This window comes from Misgurnus anguillicaudatus, chromosome 2 (assembly GCF_027580225.2).
Source record: "Misgurnus anguillicaudatus chromosome 2, ASM2758022v2, whole genome shotgun sequence".
In the NCBI taxonomy this organism is placed as follows: Eukaryota; Metazoa; Chordata; class Actinopteri; order Cypriniformes; family Cobitidae; genus Misgurnus; species Misgurnus anguillicaudatus.
The window spans coordinates 40,077,945-40,102,151 of record NC_073338.2 but is presented as its reverse complement, the minus strand read 5'-3'; the positions used below and the strand labels follow the sequence as shown (position 1 = coordinate 40,102,151).

The following is a 24,207-nucleotide window of genomic DNA, read 5'->3' as shown; positions in this document are numbered from 1 at the left end:
GAGTTAGAGCCTAGTTCACACATTTCTTCTATGTTTCTGTCTCTTTAGTGGATTAATAACCTGGAGACTGATGGTCGGTATGCGTCCTGGCCCTCTAACGTACAGGAGCTGCTGAGGCCCACCTTTCCTGGAGTCATTCGACAGATCCGCAAGAACTTTCACAACTTGGTGAGAAGCTGGAGCGCTGTGTGATCCCTCTCCATATTTTTTTTATATTTTATCAGTAGATGTTAAGCTTCACAAAGCTGTCTAGATCAGAGTTCTGCACTTCACAGCGTGCATGTGTGCTTTTGACAGGTGATGATTCTGGACCCGACACACGGGAACACGGCTGAGCTGATCAGCGTGGCCGAGATGTTTTACAGCAACAACATCCCACTTAGGTCAGACTAACATTACTTTCTTGTCTTTTCCACTTTCCTGTCAAATAGTAAAGCCATAAAACCCAACAAATAAAAAAATATTATTATAATTATTAGCCTGAAGAATTCAATGTATAAATTCTCCATATATGTTATGGACATTGGAGTGGTAAGCTGAAGACCACCTGTCTCTCTTAAAGGGACACTCCACTTTTTTCAGAAAATAGTTTAATTTTCCAGCTCCCTTAAAGTTAAACATTTGATTTTTGGAATCCATTTAGCCAATTTCCGGGTCTGGCGGTACAACTTTTAGCATAGCTTAGCACAATCCATTGAATCGGATTAGACCATTAGCATCATGCTATTTTGGTATTATCAAGGACTTTGCTGCCGTAACATGGCTGCATAAGGCGCAATGATATTACACAGTGCCATGCTATTAAAAGTTACCAAGGGGACTTTTTTCGGGCATTGCGTAATATCATTGCGTTATTTTTTTTGTGCGATGCTCATGGACTAATCGGATTCAATGAGATCCAGATCCAGAGATTGGCTGAATTGATTCCAAAATGGTAAAAATCTAAAGTTTTACATTATATGCACTTAGGCGACAACAAAACACAAATATTTAATGCAGTTTTACCTAATCCGCTACTACTACGGATAAACAAACTATGTCCATTGTTTCCGTAATGCTGGGTTAATTGGGAAGCTGAACAAGCTTAAATTTCTCTCACAAACAAAAACGCACTTATTTGGTGACGTTGATTTTGTGTCAGCACTTGGTTGTTGTGCTATTCTGTGGAAGTACCCATATAAGGACTACCACTGTACTTCCAACGCTGTACCGCAAACACACTTTGGTGCCATTGTTGATTCTTGGTCTAAACCAAAATGATGTCTATCACGTGCAACGCTGCCGACTCAAATGAGGCGCTAATGGGCATGCTCGTTCTTGGTTGATGTCTTGGCATGCTTTCCAGGAAAATTGCCCATGAAATTAATAAAGCAAGATTGCTACAAATGAATCTCTCATGTATAAAAAAAAAACTTTCCGAAACTTGTACAAGGGGTCCCCAACCTTTTTTACACTGCGGACCGGTTCCAGCTTTAAAAAAATCCGCGGACCAGGGGGTGAGGTTGAGGGGGGGGGGGTGTTGGTCGCTGAGTTGCTGTTCAAACAAAGTACTGAAAATTCTCTTTTTGAAATGTATAACGTTTTAAACGGAATAAACATAACCTTGCACTTGAAAATGAATAATTGCTTTATTTATAGTATATTTTCTATAGATGTGTAAAATCATATTTTGGCGGATTGTTTTTTTACTTTCATTGTTTCACTAGTTTACCTGTCCATTTAGTCTTAATAATTAATGGTAAATGAACTTGGCTTGCTGTTCTCGGAGGCAGCTCGAATCTTGGTCGGGCTCGAGCCCCAAGTCCAAGTAACAGAACAAAAAAAAATGCAGTGAAGGAGGAGAGATGCCAGAAGAATTGCGGCTGGGCGCAGAGGCTCACGTTTACCATATGATTTTAATGATGATTGACAGTTTAGGTTCCTTTTCAAACCTACGTTAAAAGCACAGCCGTTAAAATATGATTAATAGTTTATTATGATCATGGTGCCACGATCGCTGGATAATTCTGAAGTTGTTTTAAAGAAGAATAAAATAATTACTTTTCAGTCATTTGCGATGCCCATGTCACACAGTTGAACGTCTCCGCGTATTTACATGTTTTGCGAAGTACATTTGCAAATTATTCATAAAGTTATAACTCTGCAATTCTTTGATCGATTGTGTTTTAGAAGTACTGTATGCTCAAAACTCTTATGACAGCAATGTGATCGCTGATGCGCTGGTAGAGAGAGAGAGACCAAGAAAAAGAGATAGCGCGACTCTGTACAACAGTGGAAATGATCGATGTTATTTGAAGTCGGCTCTTAAAGTACAAAATACCCGATTAAGCTATTACGTGGCTATTATAAAAAAAAATTCCGGGACGTTCTTGCGACCCGGTGGCAACTTGTCCACGACCCGGTACTGGGTCGCGACCCCGTGGTTGGGGACCTCTGAACTATGGCAAAGTGTATTTAGCACAGAAATACACTTTGCCTATGTTTAGCATGAGGAACCAAACTCACTATCCTATAATGCCCCAGGAGAGGAGTTACCCAACGAAGAAGACTTGCTGTCGTCATGTGAAAGTATTCGCGCTGGTATGACATCATGACATGATGACGATTAATGTCACGTGATGTATCAACATGGAGGATGTAGTACGTCCAAATCACATTCATACTACCAGGATTTATAATATACAGTACCTACTGTTTTAAAGGTCAGTAAGTTGGTACTTCATCTCATTCAGTACCTACTGTACAGTATGCGGTTTCAGACGCAGCCTCTGTGTATGTTTTGAGGATCGCTCTGAATCTGATCTCCATCAAAAGTCATTCACGAAAAAGTAATTATCTCAGCTTGTTGCTCAAAATTTTGTATTTTTGAAGAAACTCATATTTGAGAGGTGATAAAAAGAGAACAAATGAAGGTAGGATGAAATGTTTGAATAGCAGAGGGTTTTTTTATGTGAAATATTGTATGTTTATATATTTAAAGAAGAACATTTTCTGGAAGGCGTTAAACTTTTGTGAAAATCATAAAAAATGCTGGTGCTGGCTGGCAACTTTAAAAAAATAAAGTACTAAAAAGATTCTTTCCTTCCTCAGGATTGGACTGGTGTTTGTGGTGGACGATTCTGATGATGTTGATGGCAAACAGGATGCTGGTGTGGCCCTGCTGAGAGCTTTTAACTACATTGCTGATGATGTGGACAACCAGATGGCATTCGATGCTGTCATATCAGTAAGCCAGCGGCATCAGAGCTTCATACAGCTCATTAAAGTAATGGTTACCGGTGTTCACTTGCAGTTGGCATTCCTGCTGCTGGACACCCTAAGCAACAAGCTGTAGGGACTGTGTTGTGAAAATATCTTGTGCTTTGTAGATACTGAACAAAGTTCCCAGTGGTGGCCGACTGAAGGTGGAACATGTGGTGAGCGTGCTGGAGAAAAGATATCCCTACGTAGAGATTAGCAGCATCTTGGGACCTGACTCTGCCTATGACAAAAACAGAAAAGTAAGAGAAACTTTTTTAATGAATATTTCAAGAGTGCTTCATTTCAGAGGACATAGTCTCTCTCTTTCTCTCTCTCTCTTGACACACACGCGCGTTTCTGTCAAAGCGATCATCACTTGCAGTTATCATCAATGTTTTTAATGTTTTTGAGTGACAGAAAATTTTCAGTCAGCACAACCTTTGCTCCCAATAACTGTAACTTTTATTGAGGTCATATCTCTGTGTCTCCACAGGAGGGAAAAGCATATTATGAGCAAACCGGCGTTGGTCCTCTGCCCGTGGTGTTATACAACGGTATGCCTTTACAACGTGAGCAGTTAGACCCCGATGAGCTGGAGACAGTCGTCATGCACAAAATCCTAGAAACCACCAGCTTTTTTCAGCGTGCCGTCTATCTGGGAGAATCTGCCTATCTACCTGTCAGTAGAGGGTCCATCGTGGTCTGACAATTGCTTGTCACCAGGGGTGGAAAGAGTATTTCAGGCATGAAAATCCCTCACCTTTTGGCGAAATTCGCCGTTTTGAATCCAAAAAAGGTGACCCACGTGAATCATGTAGATTCGATGAGGAAACATTTTTTGGGGGGAGGGGGGGGGTATGCGCACGTTGTTTGAAGACACGCCCTTCGCCGTCATCCAAACATGTATCCCAGACATTAGATTTGTTTGTTCATGCTGCGCTGCAAAAACCGACAGGCAGGCAGGTGACATCAAAGTATCACGAGAGTGAATCGAGAAGCCATAAGGAAGTCTGCTTTCGAACGGCTCTCGCGTTACTGCGATGTCATCCGCATTTCTGTGTTCTTCGTCATACAAGCTTGTTGAAGATGCGTAGAGTGACTGCCTTCGGGACGTAAAGTCAACACAAAACGCTGTAAAACTATCATTGTAGAATTCTAATGCGTCAATCAATTAAAACAACACATATACATAGACCAGTGGTCTCAAACTCCCGGCCCGCGGGCCATTTGCGGCCCGCTCTCCCACTCTCTGCGGCCCGCGGAACCTTTCAACAATATAACATAATCTGGCCCGCAGAAAGATTTTTATTCACTTTTCATAATTCGTTTCATATTCATTTCATTTTAATTTAAACGTTTAAGGGTTCGTTCACATGTCGCGTCTTACAAACGCGTGTTAAAACGAGTCAAGGCGTTTCTTACTTTCTAAAGTGCTCGGCAGCGGAAGTTGCGCTCCGTGGCGTGATGTCACGCGTTGCTACGCACTCGCAGCCACGAGCCGCGCGCGCTCTGTGATTGCGAGGATAACGGAATGCCTGATCGGACTTTAATTCCTCATCTAAACCTCGCGTCAATCATATCAGTGTCAACATGCGATCAGTTAATCTGGTTGGGACTTTGTAGTGTTTGTCCAGAGAAGATTTGTTACTTCCGGGTGAATATCAGCTGTTACTCAGGGAAGAGCTGCGGTGGGACTCACATCAACAAGTCACAGCTTCTAATGGAGACACCGCATAATATGAGGCAGAGCCGTAGATGTAATGCAACACATAAACTACAGATAAGAAAAATTGCAATCAAAGTGCCCAGGTTAAAAGAGGAAAGATGAGGAGAAACATACAGAGGGTGAAAGTATGTATACTGCTATGAAGTATTAATATATTATTATGTAGCTTGCTCTGCAATTACACCTAGCAGTATTATAATTTTTTTCTGTTTAACTAGCTTACAGATGTGGCCCTTAAAAATGCGCGTCTCTGAGAGCAGAATGCCGCGAGGACTTCCGAAATTCTGCGAGATCCCGCAGAAGGGGGGTTCGGTGGGGGATGCAGGAAATACAAAAACCTGTAGATGGCAGTCGTGTTTCATGTAGGCCATACTGACGACAATTTGTGTGCTTAACTTCATGCTGAGCGTATACTCTATGATATTGAAGTAACATGACACGGATTTTCTGTGTTTAGGAGATACTCTTTGATGCCATACAAATGCAGGCTTTTTTGGCAAACCTTTCGTTGGCGAAGTTTTCTTTGCCAGTTACATAAACAGTGACATATTCTTCATAAAATTTCGACTCAAACGCGCATCATTTGTCTTATTTTTTTCCGTGTACTTACAGTAGAAGAGACGTGATGTATGATAACTGAGTCTTATAACAAAATAACTCGCGAAGACCTTTGAAGAGACCGAGCGCATTTACGCAATATCATTAACTAATTTATCTAATTTTACATTTAGTTCATTTTTGCATCTGAACGTTTAATAGCTTTAACATGGTTGTGTTGCGCTTTTCTGCATTACTGAACAGTAGGAATATAAGTAGAAATATAAGAAAATATAAGTTAAGCGTGTTGTGTGTATTTCCTAATTATAAGCCTTTGGGAAATTGCACCAAATCTAAACATGCATAAAAACATGAACATGTCATTTAAATAAGCGAAAAATCTGAATATATTGAATATAATGTGCTATTGCAAAAAATTGAATAAGAAATGTGCACATCCAAAAATATTATGAGACAGGTGCTCGATCACAAAAACACTAAATCACGAAAAAACAAAGAACGGCACACTGCTACTATAGCTCTCAATATTTATTATTTAAAAGACAACGTTTTGGTCGAAACGTTGTCTTTTAAATAATAAATATTGAGAGCTATAGTAGCAGTGTGCCGTTCTTTGTTTTTTCGTGATTGCAAAAAATTGCCCATCTCTAAAGGAGAATATTCATCTTTAAAGTTGAAGAAACCAAAAAGTATGTACTGATAAGCATTCGTCAAACATAAATAAATAAATATATATATTAGGGATGTGCCCGAAGCCGAATACGTTATTCGCAAGGGCACGGATAATGGCTTTAAAACGAATAACGAATTCATCCGAATAGCAGAAAAAATATTCGGCCAGACATAATCAAGTGTTTACAGCTAAATTATAAAGCCCTTAAAGCACGCATAATATGTGTGTTAAGTGAATGAGTGTAATCTATAAAATTACATGAATGAATGACATTTTCTGCGCGTCCCTTATTTAGAAACTCGAGATGTTTTGGAATTAGTTTTAAAACGCTCCTAATATCAAGCTTCTTTTAATCCAACTGTAAAAAATTATATATGTAAAAATTTGTTTTATTTAATTACACAAGACCAGAAAACCTTGATAAAATGCTGCACTCTGATAATAAAATATTCGTTAATAACTCCGTGTCTCCGTGACTTCGGTCACAGATGATCTTTAAATTACTTCAAGTTAAAGCCAGCTTCATTGTCAATCTAGGTGAATATAAAATAAACAAGTAAATAGATAAAAATATGAAAATGTAACATTTTAAAAGCAAAATGTATACTGAAGATTATTATGACATGAATTGCAATTAACATAAAAAAGTTAGTAAATAACAGCTGAAACATTTGAATTACAACTTTCTAATTACCTTGTTTAAAATAATTTTGCTTGTTTTGAACTAAAACTGACTTTAAATAATAGATATAATAGATATACTGTTATTTAAAATTATAAACGAATATCTGATTATTTATTAATTTAGATGAAGAATAATGAGAGAGTTTTTTTTAAACAATTCGTTCTGTTCGCGCAAACGCTGTAGGCTATGGACATATTTAATAATGAGCTTAACAAGTTTTTTGTAATGCTTAATATGCTTTCGTAAATTCTTGCCAAAACAGATTTTTTTACTATTCTGTCTGCAGGTACTTGCGTGTCTGTGCGTTGGTTTCGGATCTGTCAGTCAGCGCGAGTCTTGTTGATCTTAATAACTTTTTAACATAAATCAGTCCCGAACTTTATCTCTCTTAATAACTTTTTAAACATCAAGCAAGTTCCGGATTTTATTTTCAAATTCCTGCATGTTTTTAAACCGAAACCAAGATGTCAGACATGACATGCATCTTAGTATTAATCATTTCACTCTCAGAAAACGTATTAGATGTTTAATTAATAGGGTATTTGAAAACATCCCACTCATTTAGACAGAATGGGTCATATATGTAATGTGCTGAAAGACACAATAAACGCTTACAGCGCTCTCAAGTTCAACGCAGATAGGCACAAGCTGTATGAGGGTTTGAAAATTAGAAGTTTGTTTTCCATGCCTATTATTAATGAGAATCAAGTTATTTGTCTTTTTGATAAAAAAATGTGTAATATTATTTTTAATATTACACATTAAAAATTACACATAATATTTTTACAGTTATTTAAGTTATAATTATAATAAAAGCAAAAATTCATTTAAAATTGTAATACATATTTAATGCTAACTTTACTTACAAATTCAGAAAATATTTTTTACAGTGTATAAATAAAACGACATGAAGGAAGTTCATTCCAAAATGTAATGCGTCTAGTAGCAGCTACCACTGACACAGAAAGTCAAGAAATTAAAAACCACCCACCCCCAGGTCTGCCAATTCTTTGCCAACCCCCAATTCTAATCTCCTCTCAGCGAGCGAATCAAAAGAAAACCTTGCAGTTGCTTTGTTTAAACGCAAATCTAGGCCTACTACGCTGTAAGTTATTTTAAATGAATTTCTATAACTAAAATTAAGTGGATATCGGGTAACTTAATTTGACATAATCAGTTCACACGCCAAACCAAGCTATTTTTCACGCTGAGAAGTAAAAAATAAGTTTTCCTGCTATACAATTAATAAAGGAGGTGCTGGTATACACAGAGAATTCCTGTCGAGTTTAGCAGTACGGTTTTTAGGTGTGGTCAACTTTACGCAGCGCCGCAAGAGCAGACAAGCAGATGACATCAGAGTACCGCGAGAAATAAGGCGGAGGAGGTTGGTTTCAATCGCTCTCGCGGTACTCTGATGTCATCCACTCATGTTTGAGTCTGTATCAGATGAAAATACAGATTTTGAGGAACAACTTATTGTTTGGAGATTGTCAATGGACGTTTCTTAGTGGTAAGTTTGTTTTTCAGTATGGACCAAAACGCCAAATGCATAAAATAAAAATGTAGTAATATTGTAATGTCTTGGCATGATATGTTTTCTAAAATGTTTAAAAAATGAAGAAATCAGTTGTGCGAAACTACACAGATATATTTTTTTAATGAAACATATTCAGTGGTTTCAGACAGTGCCTCATGGTGGTTCACTTTGCCCCACAGCCACCATTTTGGGAAAACTGCCTAGCTTAGTAATTCAGGCTAATCTTTAGCTAAATCATTCGCCTATCACCAATATTTATGGTATATTTAGACCTGAATAAATCTACTTTGACATAACCACCTGGTATGTATAAATTTTACTTTGATAGGATAGGATTTTTTTTGTAAAAAAAATCACTTTAATCATAACTCTTTAATTTGTCCTTCCCCTTAACATAGCCAAATATAAATTATGGTTGCTACCTGTATTTGTGGTCACACGGCTACAAATCTGTATGGTTGCCTAGATAAAGGCTTATTTTGCTCCACTCTCCTGTACTTTGTATTAAGAAACGGCTACAGAAGCCGGAGCGCGAGCTACAAACTACAGAGCGAGTGCGCGGGTGCACAATGGTGAAAGAGCAACACACGATGTAAATAACTAGACCAGTGCTCGCAGTACAGACACTTTATATTTTAGCGTACTGCGTACCTTCACTTCCTTTTGCGTGCCACCACTTCTCATGTTGCTGGTACTCTGCTGTAAAGAGTCAAAGGGCGTTTCTTTGTGGCGCTGCGCAGACAGTTCGGCACCGAAGACATCAAAGTACCGCGAGAGCAAGTCGAAATGTTACAAAATGGTCCGACTTTACCTTTGCTCTCGCGGTACTCTGATGTCAAACGCCGACCAGTCAGCGCCCCACCATTTAAAGTCGAACACACAAAGCGTCAAGGCCTGGGCCCGGTTTCCCAAAAGCACTTATGAATGAACGATTACTCCAGAGCATTCGTAGATCTACGATGATTTTCAAGTGCAACTTACGTTACGAAGCTTTTGGGAAACAGCCCGTAATTCTAAGATGATTCGTACGATCGTTTTTACGATCTACTTAGCCTTACGATGCTTTTGGGAAACCCGGCCATGGTCATGACTTGCACATTGTGTGTTGCTTTAGTGTAATATAAAGTGCTCATTTGGTTTGGTGTATTTTGAGTGTGGCAGTCATTCTATTAGCCCCAATCAATCACAAATCATCGCTTCTCCTATTTCTTAGTAGGTGAACTGAATCTAATCTGCTGTCATCTGCAGTTATATTTACAGAGACCAGTTAGATTTTAAGAACTTTTTTTGCCACTTTTAAAACTGTAAAACTAAATAAAAAATATCATATGATATGCCGAATGAGCATATAAACATATGTTTTCTTGTTCGCTCCACGGGTTTAAACGCCGTTTTTTTCCTAAAGAATAATGTTAAAACTTTATTGGTGGTGGTTGAGAATAATTTATATGGCAAAATAATTTTAGCGCAATATAAATGTATCATATTGTTATTCTTAATATAAGAGAATACTCATATATTTTTACAACACTTTTAAATTTAAAACATACATATAAAGATGCTTAGTACAATAGCTTTGCTTCTGACAACAAGTTTCTGTAATAAATCAGTAAATCAATCATAAAATGTTTTGACAGTGCCTAATAAAATGCTTGTCAATTCAAACAAAGCTGAAAGGTGTATAAAACCGCTTGAATTAACAATATCTGAACTGTGCTCTTTTGCATACCTCTACTTTTCTCATGTCTTTCTTTATACCACATTTATCTCTTTAAAATATTGCTACTTTTAGAAATAATTTGTTGGCATTTTTTTGTATACTGCACACTTTATACACTTTATATTTTACCAAACCCTGTTGCTGAAGGAGACGGACCGGAGCTCCGGCAAGGTGTGTTGTGGACCCGAGGAGGCGGAGCTGTGCTCCGGCCCAATTTAACCTATCTTTCTGGTACGTCCACTAACTGAGGTATCCGTCCTCCTTTGCCGTCTGCCTGGTATGATTTTATTGGTCATCTAGGAATAATTTTCACTTTATTTTACCTAATGGGGCGCAGCGCAAACCCGTTGGTCTGTGACATCACACTACCGTGAGATCTATTCAAAAGCATGCTGTAGGCCTACTGTCTCGCGGTGCTAAGATGTCACATGCCGTCCGATCGGTCTGCGTGGCGCCGCAAGATCGTCAAACGAGCGCTGAGCATTGAGTCAAATAAGACAAGCGTCAGAAAATTACCGAGGTCCGGACGGCCATGCCCTTTGTTTTGCCTCAAAATGCAGACAAATAATGTTTTTAGTAAGGCATGTTTGTTAAAACTAATTTTATATTCTATTTAAACTAAGGCTTAGTCCTGGTTTACGCTTATAAAAAACCGTCCTACAGCTCCTGAGGGGGTGCTCTCTCACTATTCACATGTAAATAAAATGGTTAGAAACCGGTTTTTCTGGTTCTCATTGCAGGACTGTGCGGGGGGAGGGCATTCCGTTTTCATGTGGAGACACTTAACAAACACATTTGAAATACACCAAGTTCCAGATTACAAGCAACACCAAAACACATCACGTTTGGGAGCAGTGCATGTAGGCCCTACTTATTTGAGTATAATGGTAGAGTATTGTGTTGGACACTATTTCAAATTGTCCTTTTCTCCACACAAATAAAACACTGATGTGCATGTCCATAGATCTTAGAGTCATTGCTATCATTTTCACTTTGTGTTGGGTTAATTCCCTGACCGGACCTCGATCATTTTCTTACGCTCGTCTTATAATTTGGCTCGGCGCTCAGCGCTCGTGTGGCTTCTTCCTGCGCCGCGCGGACCGATCGGCATGTGACGTTTTAGCAGAGGTGGGACAAAGTCATTGTTATGCAAGTCACAAGTTTGCTCTAAGCAGACCTCTTGGTGATGTCAAGGTACCGCGAGAGCGATTCAAAGCGGATTTCTCCACGTGATAACTGGAATCGCTCTCGCGGTACTTTGCTGTCACTCGGCTGTGGGTTTTTGTAGCGCTACACCAGTCTGCTCCCCAGTCACTTTCGCGCCGCTATAGTAATTTCATATGCCGATTGGATCGCGCAGTTCGGCAGAAAGTCAAACACACCAAATATATAGCCTAATATGTATATGCATTTCAACCCGCTAAAGTAGCAAGTGTAGCATGCTAATGGAGCGGCGCGGCCGTGTGAATTTTTTGTGAAATGGGTCAGTTGCTGCTGATTCTTGCCATAGCTCCGTTGCCCAAATGCGCACGCATACGGTGCCATGTCATCATTGTGTACAAACAGTTAAATGGTCTATTAAGTTTTAAGATGAAGTCAAAATGAAACCGAGATGACCAATAAAATCAAACCAGTCAGACAGAGGTGCAACACAGGTCAGATGCGCAGTTAGTGGTTGTGCAAGAAAGATGTAGCCTAAGTAATCAAACGCTGACTATTATATACAGCAGTTTAATGACGAGAAATGTGAAACCGCAGTGACTGTCAAGGTGACAGGACAAGAAACATTACTGCAGTTGAGCACATATGGGTGTCCAGATTTAATGCGCTGCTCTTACTCCCTTCAGTAATTCACTTTCCGTTATTCAGCGTGTTTATTAACAAAATTCAACGCCACCCTTTAATTCTTGAAGATATGTTTTTTTACTGTATAATGATTAGATTCACTGTGTTGTGCTGCTAAGCTTGAACTTGAAAACGATGCATCACGTGCGCGGTACAACGCTTCATCCACCCGTAGTGCGCGTGCACGGAGTTTAAATGTTCATATTTTGGCTTGAACATTTTATTGCATTTAGTCCTAAGGCCTACCTGTTAAAGTCATTAAAGTTAATTAAATAACAAAAGAAGAGAAAGTGTGCAGCAGTGTGCCCAGGATGGTAAAATAATTATTACAATGTATTCCTAATGACCAACAAAAGTTTTCTGCATACTAATATGGTTTGAAATCTATAGGTATTTGATTCTTTGGTTTTCTGATTTATTAAAATTCATATATGTAGAGCAGGGAAATAAGAAGTTTTTTTCCTGGGGTGCATGCCCTAGAAAATACTTATATGGACCTCGGTATTTATAAAATCATGCAACGCGGCGTGTTTGTCTTTATACACATGTTATGAAATTTATTATTTTAAACACACATTTCACAAAGTATATATTGTAAGTGTAAATATTCATAAACTCAACACTTCCGAGGCGTTTTTCTAAAAAATAATGTTTAAACTTTATTGGTGGTGGTTGAGAATAATTCCTCTTTCCATATGTAACGCATTTTAGCGCAATGTAAATGTATCATATTGTTATTCTTAATATATAAGAATACTAATATATTTTTTTACAACATTTATAACATATATATATATATATATATATAGATGCTTAGTACAATAGCTTTGCTTCATAGAAGTTTCTGTAATAAATCATTAAATCAATCACAAAATGTGTTGACAGTGGCAAATAAAATGCTTGTTAATTTAAACAAGGCAGAAAGGTGTATAAAACCGCTTTAATTAACAATATCTGAACTGTGCTCTTTTGCACACTTCTAATTTTCTCATGTCATAATTTATAATTATTCATTAGATTTAATATAAATACGTTTTGAAAAGTGTTGAATGCGAACGTGTAAGATATCTGAAAGGCGACGCAGCGTGTTTGTCTCTACAGCCACATGTTATAAAATTATTACACACACATTTCACAAAGTACATATTGTAAGTGTAAATATTCATAAACTCAATATTTCTGAGGTGTTTTTCGTCCGCAAAAGGCACAGTTTCTCTGTTCGCTATTTTATTAGATGTAGCCTACGTCTTAATAATAACATAAAAATATCTGTTATGAGAAGAATTCCTCTTTCCATATGTAAAGCATTTTAGCGGAGTATAAATGTATCATATTGTCATTCTTAAAATATAAGAATACTACTATATTTTTTACAACGTTTTAAACTTTAAAACATGTCTTTTTTATACCACATTAATCTCTTTAAAATATTGATACTTTTTTGAAAAACTGACAATTATAAATATTATGAACAAACAATGAAACGGTGTCAAAATTCGACAGCACAAATAATTAAGATATTCATTGTAAATAGCAACCCTATATCACGAGTCGCGTTTATTAGGCTCACACTAAATTATCTGTTGCACAATGTAAAATATTCAGCAATGCCCTTATTAACTTCTGGAAACAACGGCAATGACAATGTTTTTATGCGCCACCTGGTGGATATTCTTTGAAGCGAAACACATTAAGGGAAAGGGAAAAGTAGCCCCCCCGAAAGCACTTGCAGAATGCTGCGGGACTCTGCGAGACGAATTGGCGAATGCCGCGGGAGAACACGCGCGTTTTTAAAGGCCACATCTGTATGTAACATTGACTACCCATTCAGAAGTTTTAGGATCACTTTCACTTATTCATATTTTTCCACATATAATAGCAAATTCATTAAAACTGTTGAATAACAAAGATTGAGCATAATAAAGTCAATACTATGACTGTAAACAATCCAAAATAAATCAAAACACAAACACTTACTGATGGTAATTTTTTTTGTAATAGTTTATAAATGTATACAGAAATTTTATTTGTTAGTTTAGTGCAAGGTTTTAATAGGCCTTAGTTATTAAAGAGAAGGTTAAGAAATGATTTACTTATATAAAATAATGTATATTTAAAAGATAAAAACACTGCTTTTATTATACATTAAATAATAGAATTTTAACAGTCAATTTACAAAAATATTGTACTTTTTAACCTTAAAATAGCTCTGCGGCCCTCCGATTAAATGTCAATCTCAGAAATGGCCCCAAGCAAATTTGAGTTTGAGACCCCTGACATAGACTGACACTGCAAAGTGACCTAAAAGATTTTTGTTGGAATGGATTGGAACGAATTATGGACGTACTCCACATTGGTCTACTAGTCTACGGCTGTAAGTACTTAAATGTAAATATGGTGAAACTGCAAAAATATTGCATGAAATGCTGTAATAAGAACATACTGTTACTAATACAGTTCATAAGAAAGTTTGCCGTTTACAGTAACATTTAAGCGATTTTAGACTATTTGAGCGACAAAGATGCTAAAGTGAACTGTTTTCAGTGCGCATACGCGCACAAACTCAAAAATCACGCAAACGCATATTGTTTTGGGCTTGACAGGAGATATACGCACAAACTTTATTGTAATACCACAGTCTCTGCAAGTATTCTCATAAAAACAGTCGTTTATTATAAGTGAGAAGTTGATCATGTGTCAGTGTATAGATCGCTTCTCCGTTGTTAAAGGGACAGTTCGTCTCATAAGAAATGCTTATGTTTGAGTCATAATGTTAATCAAACTACAAAAGACAAAAGGAAATCACTTTTATAGCTTTAAAAAGATTAAATATATTTAATTTATAGTATGAAAACAGTGTTATGTTAATTTGATACTGTTTTTCTACCTAATCAATAATGTTAGATCTTACTTTATTTGTAACTTTGTTATTTTCTATTTTATATGCTTGTAATGTCTTGATTTGTTCTTATTTTATTTTCCCACATCACTTTTTTTGCTTATCTGAAAATTATTCAACCCATGACTCAAAAACCATAATGTAATTCATTTAACCAGTACTATATTGTAAAATTAAGTCATTTTAAATTAGATTTAGGCCTTCAGGTCCACCCTATTGCAAAACCAACTTAAAATTGTATGGCCTTGTGACTGATGGTCTGATTATGGCAAAATAAAATTATTGCAGATGTAAAATAGTAAGGGAATTCTACTTGTTACAGCTTTCCACATTTATCAACCCATTTAATTAAATATGGTTTCTGTTACTAGTCAAATGTTTACATTTTAAATCTAAATTGTCCGTCAGAATTAAATAATTGAAATAATGGTCATGTATGTTATGGTGGGAATTTTGTTTCTGCGCATGTGGAGGGATGTTGAGTTCCTTCCTTCTTTTTTTGTCCTTGGCCATTCACATGCCTGAAGAATAAATAAGTTAAGTTACAGCATGTTCCCTAATGAGCCCATAATATTTATTCTGGGGGGGTCCTCCCACCTCGCGGCCCCATCAGAGGCCACATCGCCCCTCGAGCGCCCTTCTCACCTTTTTCACCCCTGACCCGTTTTCATGCCTGGTATTTATAAAATCATTCTCAAGTATAAGTTTTGTTACTTCCCAAAAAATGTACTGCAAGTAAAAATAAACCTTAAGTAAAAGTAAACAATTTTTAACTCATAAATAATGTATAATTCCTGGGAAAAACTAGCTTGTTACACAGGGTTCCCACGGGTCTTTAAAATCCTTGAAAGTTTGTGAATCTGGGGGGAATAAATCAAGGCCCTGGGAAGTTTTTGAAAATATACATACATAGATACAGGTCATTGAAAGTGCTTGAATCTATTTTATGCAAGAAGTTTTCTGGGGAAAAAAAATCCATATTCCCTGTGTAGTGTAGGATAATATAATAAAAATTCTAGACTTTTAAAGCACACATGCTAAACTGTTCGCTTTAAATGCTTATATCTTCGGTATGCGAATTTTGATTCAAACCAAAATGCTTTTTTGCATAGTTGTGTTTGACACATGAAAACATCTCGGGTTACGTATGTAACTGTTGTTCCCTGAGAAGGGAACGAGACGCTGCGTCTCCTTTGCCATACTTCTTATGTCACTGTAATGCTGTCTTTGGCAATATTTTAGATAGCGATATACTTCTTGGCTCCCGCGTCACCCTGTCTTTGTCGCTAAGCCTCACATTTAGACACACTTTCCCCTGGAGGCGTCCCCAAAGTGTCACCGCAGTGACGCAGCGCGAGTTCCCTCAAAAGGGAACTGTAACAATGTATCTTAAAAGGTAACACGATGTAACCTTGCTCTTACTTGAAATGTGTCCCCACATTTAGTCCTTGAATTTGATTGTATTGGACCTGGAAGTCCTTGAAAGGTCCTTGAATTTGAAGTTGACTAAGGTGTGGGAACCCTGAATACAGTAATGAGAGTATTTGTAATTCATTACTTCACACCCCCTGCTTTTCACCATCAGAATATAAAAATATCCATTGCATGAAAAAAGCAGGATTGGGGTATGAGAGGCAAAAATTTAGCTAAATATTTTATTGTTCCATCCACATTTAAATGTGCTGTGTAAGTAAATGAGTGCACGTCATTAATTGTTGTTTTAATGGATCAAAACAAAGCATGCAAATACATTAATATGCATGTTGAAACTCTTATTCTTAAGCCCGCTGTTTAGTTTGTTTTTTATGTGTATGCGAAGTACATGCATGGTCGAACTCACAGCCTTGCAAAGAAAAGTTAATGTGACTAGTACATGTCCACAGACATTCGATGCATATGCACTGCAATGCATCTCTTGGGAAACATACAACATTCTCTTGTACGTGCATACAAAGTATGCATGCTTACAAAAAATCTTGCGTATGTGTAAAAACTGGACTGTACTTCTGGCTTTATACAGCATGTAACATCCGCCAAGGGCCCTTGGCATAAAATGGTTAAAAATCAATAGTCTATAGGTATTACATAACCTTACTTGTTTCTAAAATTTAATGTTATACTTATGCATTAAAGATAACGGGACTCATTCATTCTCATTCAGATCTAAGCGCAGTGATTCATGAAATATTCGTATGCAGCCAATGTGTTATAGCAAGAACAGAGTAGGGTTATGTATTGTCTTTTGAATGATATCTTTTGAAGTGCTTGTAAGGGGTTATATGATGGACCATATCTGTTACTCCCACAATCTTTTCAGGGAGAGCTCAGCAGTGATCATGATGTGGTGGACTTCATCATGAATCAACCCAACGTTGTCCCAAGAATCAATTCCAGAATCCTGGCCACCAGCAGCAGGAACTATCTAGACCTCTCCGCCACCAGTGAGTTCACGTCCAACTCGATTCACAACAACATTTTCTATTTTGTTGAATTAAAAATAGCTTCCTATTAATAAGCCAGTCTGAGATATGGATAAAAGCCGTACACACACACTCCTGGGCTCTTGGGATTGAAAATGCCTCGTTGTGAATTCTGTGCTAAATGTCTTGTTTGTTCTCAAAAGCTCATTTATTTACGAAGACGCACAAACGAGACCGCGGCAATGATATTCATAAAGTACTTTGTTTTGCAAGGAATCAGAAACTGAATTTTAATAGCTTTCAAAAATTATGTTTGCAGTCTTCCGGAAAACTGTGAAAGACTCATTTCAATTTGAACTGAAATAGCACACAAAGTTAAAAAAAATAGCTGCGTGCGAAACGATTCAATTATGAATGTGAATGTACCTTTAATCGAAAACAAAGCGTGACCTTGTTTTCATATTTCCCAAGCCACCCTTAGATTTTTTTTACCTTTCTGTTGCAGACAATCATTTTATCGACGAATACGCTCGTTTTCTCTTCCTGAACACGGAAGACAAGAATGCAGCAGTGGCCAACAGCATGAATTACATGACAAAGAAAGGTAAGGTGATAGCTGTCACTGATCTCCATGAGAAAGTGTTTTCTCCAATCCTCTGCTGATGTGACCTCTAAAAATAAGTTTTTTTCTACAACAAGCCCTATTATTTTAATTCCAATGCCAAACATTGGCTTTATATATTTATTATTATCTTTATATATGAAATATGAAGGCTTCAATTTATTTTGTGTTCCACAAAAAAGTAATGAGGATTAGTAAATGAATAACAAAATATTTGTGGACAGAAATGTATGCAAAACCAGTCATAAGTAGTATTTGTATGTATGGGTCAAATTATTTATTTATTTTTTGGTCAAAAATCATTATATATTAAAAATCACGTTCCATGAAGATATTTTGTAAATTTCCAAAATGTATTTATCATTAGTAATATGTGTGGGTAAGGACTTAATTTGGACAACTTTAAAGGCAATTTTCTCAATATTTAGATGTTTTACACTCTCAAATTCGGCCTAAATTTGTCCTATCCTAACAAATCATACATCAATGGAAAGCTTATTTATTCACTTATTTATTTAAAGGGATAGTTCACCCAAAAAGGAAAATTCTGTCATTTACTCATCCTCATGTTGTTCTAAACCTGTACGAATTTCTTTTTCTGATGAACACAAAAGAAGATATTTTGAGAGGTGATGGTAAACAAACAGCATGTGGTGTCCATTGACTTCCATAGTAGGGGAAACATATTTTGAAAGTATTGTGATAAATGATGAAGAAATATTTTGATAAATGATGGAAAGCACACAGTTGATGGTACCTATTAAATTCCGTCATATTTTTTTATTCCTACTATGGAAGTCAATAGACACTGTATGCTGTGTTTGCCGTGATTTCTCGAGGTGTCTTCTTTGTGTTTATCAGAGGAGGGAAATTCATACAGGTTTGAAAAACATGAGGATGAGTAAGTGATGACAGAATTTTCATTTTTGGGTGAACTATCCCTTTAAAGTGACCCTTATGACTGATTTTGTGGTCCATGGTCACATGTATTAGTCGTTGAGCTACTTTTTATCTCTTCTTTTCTTTCTGTACTTATTTAACACCTACAATGTGTATCACTAAATGAACGTACCTCCCTTCTTTTCTTTCCTTGGATGCTGTTTTCAGGAATGTCATCCAGGGACACTTCTGGTAATTGCATTGAGCTGTTATACTCGCCTAACTGACAGCCCGCTTTCCATAAAACTCATGTAACACTGTGCTACTGGTGTAAAAAACATAGTCAAAACATGTCTACATTACCATCATTAACATAAAGCTGGCTGGTTTTATAGGAATATTCTTAGTGTGCATAAACATGAAAAAGCAATGAAGGCACGCAGTAGCTATAACACTTTTCATTAACAAAGGTCTGCGGGGCAGTTTCCCGGACAGGACTTATCTTAATCGCGCGGACTAAAATGCTTGTTTGAGCTGCCTTAAAGGGACACTCCACTTTTTTTTTAAAAATATGCTAATTTTACTGCTCTCCTAGAGTTAAACATTAGATTTTTACTGTTTTTAAATCCATTGAGCCGATCTCCGGGTTTGGCTGTACCTCTTTTAGCATAGCTTAGCATAATCCATTGAATCTGATTAGACCATTAGCATCGCGCCTTTTTCCTATTTAAAACTTGACCCTTCTGTAGTTACATCGTGTACTACGACTGACATAAAATTAAAAGTTGCGATTTTCTAGGCCGATATGGCCAGGAACTATACTCTCATTCTGGCGTAATAATCAAGGACTTTGCTGACGTAACATGGCTGCAGGAGCAGCAATGATATTACGTAATGCCTGAAAATAGTCCCCTTGATAACTTTCAATAGCAGGGGACTATTTTTGGACACTGCGTAATATCATTGTGCCTCCATTGCGGTCTAATCAGATTCAATGGATTATGCTAAGCTATGCTAAAAGTGGTACCGCCAGACCCGGAAATCAGCTGAATGGATTCCAAAACTGTAAAAATTAAATGTTTAACTTTAGGGGAGCTGGAAAATGAGGATGTTTCACAAAAAAGTGAAGTGTCCCTTTAATTTAAAAACACTTTGCATTGACATATATCAGTGCTGTTGTTTCGTCTCAAGAGGCATGTTATGTGTAAGGTTTGCTTGTAAAAACTACTTTAATGTCCTAGTAAAACTAAGGCCCAGTCCTGGCCTAATGTAAACCCTGTCTGGAAAACTGCCCCTGCAGGTGTTACCTTTGTAATATGTTATCATTGTAATCATTTATCTAAAAAAGTAGTCCCACCACAAAAGACTATAAACATTTTTACAACTCAAATAATACAATTGTTTGTTTTTTATGCCTCAACGAAGTAATACAAGCCTCACATTTCTGCTTTTAAGTCCTGCAGTCTGCTTTCTTGGTACTGTAAACATGTTTTTTTGTTTGTTTTTACAAACTAAAGAAAGTCTAAATGAGTGTCTTGAATAAAAACAGCATGCCACAGATGTTGTCTATAGACATTAAGTTGTAAATAACCTAGACCTTGTGCTAAAGTGTTGTGATGTTAGTTTGTTCAAGTTTGAAGATGAAATCTATTGATGTTGCTTCTGTTTTGTTTTACGGAGTGAAGAAGTTTTCTGAGTATTGATTCGAGCACGGCAGTACATTTGTCAACTGTCAGAACTGCCAGTGTGTGATGGATGAGAGAAAATCTCTCTATCCTGTGGTCCCTGTTTCTTTCAAACGTTTACAGCTTTATATCTAGGTCGAAATTGCCTGTCTGTCTTTTAGTGCCGCTCCGGCTCACCTTTTTGATTGGTCATGCTCAAGATTTACAAGAGAAGCGTTTTAGCTCACGTAATTTCACTTACCTGTTCGGACTGCATGTGGAAAGCCGTATATGTCATTTCCTTTCACCCATGTCTGTTCTTCTGTGACTTGCAGATGATGCCATCATCCGTCCAGTGACTTTCTGGGTAGTGGGTGACTTTGACCAGCCCTCTGGAAGGCAGCTGTTGTACGATGCCATACGTCACATGGTAGGCCTGTCCTGTCTATGTTAATTATAACAGATAACATCACAAACAGGGTCCAAAATGAACCTTTTGGCAACTGTCAATAAATATTTCTTACCTGCCCTGCCAAAAAAAATAAATTGTATTGACTATATACAGTGGGCATTATTATGGCTAAGGATTTATTAAGCTGTAACTTTTGGCTTGGTGTTAAATCATAAGGTAAATGATTCACTGAGATGAAAGTCAGCATGACAAAACCAAAACTAGAAATATTATTTTTTAAATATTATTTTAGGGCTGTCAAAAGATTAATTGTGAAATGTGAAAAAGAACTTTGTGTGTAATTATTATGTATATATAAATACACACACAAACATGTATACATTTAAGAAAAATTATATTTATATATATGTATATTAGGGTTGTAACAGTATGAGATTTCCACAGTATGGTAATCGTCTCAGAAACTGTCACGGTTTCGCGGTTTGCCGGTATTAAACACTTATTATTATTATTATTATTATCATTAGCTACAATGACCCTTAAATGATTAAAAAACAGATAGGGGTGTTGGGTTGAACATATGGTTTATTATATCAAACTTTTTTTAGGGAAAAAATACACTTTCGAAAAAAGTTAACTTTGATTCTTAATTTATTACTATTTTTAATTTTATTCTTTTAAATAAAATTATAAAATACTCATTAAATTCTTTCAGAGCTGCTCTGGATATATTCATTTGTTCACATTGTCATATAGTGAGTGAAATGTATAGTTTTTATTATATGGCTTAAGTATAATAAATTGATCTGTAATATACATCTCTGAAATTGGCTTTAGTGCCTCTTTTTGCAGCCAATCTTCATCCACATTTCTTGCAAACTGGATATCCATCTTCAAGGACAACCCCGCATTCGTTTTTCGAAAAGTATTACGTTTCCTAAAGTACGTTTAGGAACGTTTCCTAAAGTATTCCCATACTGTAGATTTTAACTTTTTTCTGGTGGGGGATAGAGGGTAGAATTTGTAGTCTCTGACATTTTCTCTGCTGTACATAAATGAGTGGAGTCTAGCAGTCACGCCAAATGAAGTTGCATGTGCGTAATAGCGCAGATGAGATCTGCTTTATTTTTTATCCAAAACCATGTATAAGCAAATGTTTATGGTATGATAATCGTAAAAGTTAATATCAAGGTATAACCGCCTCACCGGTATACCGTTGCAACCCTAATGTATATTAATCTATATATCAAATGAAATGTATAAAAATAAAAAATACACAACTGTCAAAAAGTATCTTTCATACGTCTGTGCTAAGTGGTTCTTGAAGCACTGGCTCCAGCTGCAGTCCATTCTTTGTGACTCTCCCCCACGTTTTTGAAGGGGTTTTGTTTCACAATCCTCTCCAGAGTGCGGTTATCTCTATTGCTTGTACACTTTTTTCGACCACATCTTTTCCTTCCCTTTGCTGAGCTCTGTGAACAGCCAGCCTCTTTTGCAATTACCTTTTGTGTCTTGCCCTTGTGCAAGGTGTCAATGATTGTGCAAGGTGTCAAAGCAGTCTTCCCCATGATTGTGTAACCTACAGAAGTAGACTGAGGCTGCGTCCGAAACCGCATACTGTTCAGTAGGTACTGAATGAGATGAAGTACTTATTTACTGACTGTTAAAACAGTAGGTACTGTATAGTATGAATCCTAGTAGTATGAATGCAATTCGGACATACTACATCCACCATGTTGATACATCACGTGACATCATCGCTGCTTTCGCCTTTCTTCTTCGTTGCATAACTCCGCTCCTGGGGCTTCATGGGATAGTGAAGTGTCCATCAAAGGCACACTTTGAAATCTAACCAGAGGTCATCCAGGTACTTTTCGCATACTGTTTTTGGAATACTACGTATTCGGACATACTACTCGCCTCGCCTACTGCTCTTCGCCTACTATATAGTATGGAAGAAGGCGGTTTCGGACGCAGCATGAGAGACCATTTAAAGGCCTTTGCAAGTGTCTTGAGTTAGCTGATTACAGTGTGGCACCAGGTGTCTTCAATATTGAACCTTTTCACAATATTCTAATTGACTGAGATACTGAATTTGGGATTTTCCTTCGTTGTCAGTTATCATCATCAAAATTAAAAGAAATAAACATTTGAAATAATATCAGTCTGTGTGTAATGAATGAATATAATATACAACATACTTTTTGAATGGAATTAGTAAAAAAAATCAACTTTTTGATGATATTCTAATTATATGACCAGCACCTTTATATATGTATAGATAAAGATATCGATATATGGATACACACACATCTAAATGTTTCTGAAATGCATACATTCATGTATGTGTATTTATATATGCAAAATAATTACACAGTGCACACACATATATTATGCAAAAACAAACTTTTTTGTATGCGATTAATCACGATTAACCTTTTGACAGCCCTAATTATTTTACAAAAGTGGACAAATGGAAAAGAAAGCCCATATACAGTAGTGCAACTATAAAAAAAAACACCAAATGCAAAATGAAAGCCACTGCATTACAGGAAAATGTAGGAAAATTTTTAAACCTTTGTTTTATTTCTAGAAAACCAGTAATAACGTGCGGTTGGGAGTGATCAATAACCCCAGCGAGACCCTGACTAATGAGAACAGCCTGATAGCTCGAGCCATCTGGTCAGCCATGCAGACCCAAACCTCCAACAATGCCAAGAATTTCATCACCAAACTGGCTAAAGAGGAAACAGCACAGGCTCTATATGCAGGGAGTGACATTGCCGAGTTTGCTGTTGGGGTAAAATAAGCACTTCTGTAATTTATTTTCGAGCTGTGATGGATTGTTTGCTCTGGGTTATGTAACTGTTGCTAATTCTGCACATTCAAACAGCAAAATTTAATATAGAGCCCAATTTAACCAGATTCCTTTCTCTTTGCTGCAGGGCATGGATGTTCCTCTGTTTAAGAGCGCGTATGAGTCCCCTAAAATGGACTTCCTGTTGGCTCATTCCGCTTTTTGTCGGGACGTCCTCAAACTGCAGAAGGGCCAAAGAGCTGTGATCAGCAACGGACGGGTGAGTTGGATTAACCGTCAGGCCGTATCTAGAGGTCAGCTGCAAGTGGGGGTCCTCATCCTGTTTCCTTTTTTTTCTGCAGATCATTGGTCCGCTGGAGAAAGTGGAGGTCTTTAACCAAGATGATTTCCTGCTTCTAGAGAGCATCATCTTGAAGACATCAGGGGAGAGGATCAAGAGCAAAATTCAACAGCTTGGCATTGTAGAGGACAGGTAAGAAAGATACCAGTAACTAAGGTTTTGGTTGATC

At 37.1% G+C, this 24,207-nt stretch overlaps 1 protein-coding gene across 4 annotated transcripts in view; it reads left to right on the top strand.

The window, feature by feature from the left end:
* The window catches only part of uggt1 (UDP-glucose glycoprotein glucosyltransferase 1), a 59,306-nt gene that overhangs the window by 13,304 nt on the left and 21,795 nt on the right, over positions 1-24,207 (top strand). For 2 of the 4 annotated variants that reach the window (XM_073855173.1, XM_073855172.1), the window contains exons 14-25: positions 49-168; positions 298-383; positions 3,091-3,226; positions 3,369-3,500; positions 3,734-3,903; positions 17,206-17,324; positions 17,809-17,907; positions 19,033-19,056; positions 20,804-20,898; positions 23,474-23,680; positions 23,826-23,957; positions 24,040-24,170. In XM_073855173.1, the coding sequence (XP_073711274.1) occupies positions 49-168; positions 298-383; positions 3,091-3,226; positions 3,369-3,500; positions 3,734-3,903; positions 17,206-17,324; positions 17,809-17,907; positions 19,033-19,056; positions 20,804-20,898; positions 23,474-23,680; positions 23,826-23,957; positions 24,040-24,170 (1,451 nt within the window). The remainder of the gene's footprint in view (positions 1-48; positions 169-297; positions 384-3,090; positions 3,227-3,368; positions 3,501-3,733; positions 3,904-17,205; positions 17,325-17,808; positions 17,908-19,032; positions 19,057-20,803; positions 20,899-23,473; positions 23,681-23,825; positions 23,958-24,039; positions 24,171-24,207) is intronic. The other 2 variants (XM_073855176.1, XM_073855174.1) reach the window with 1 other exon arrangement.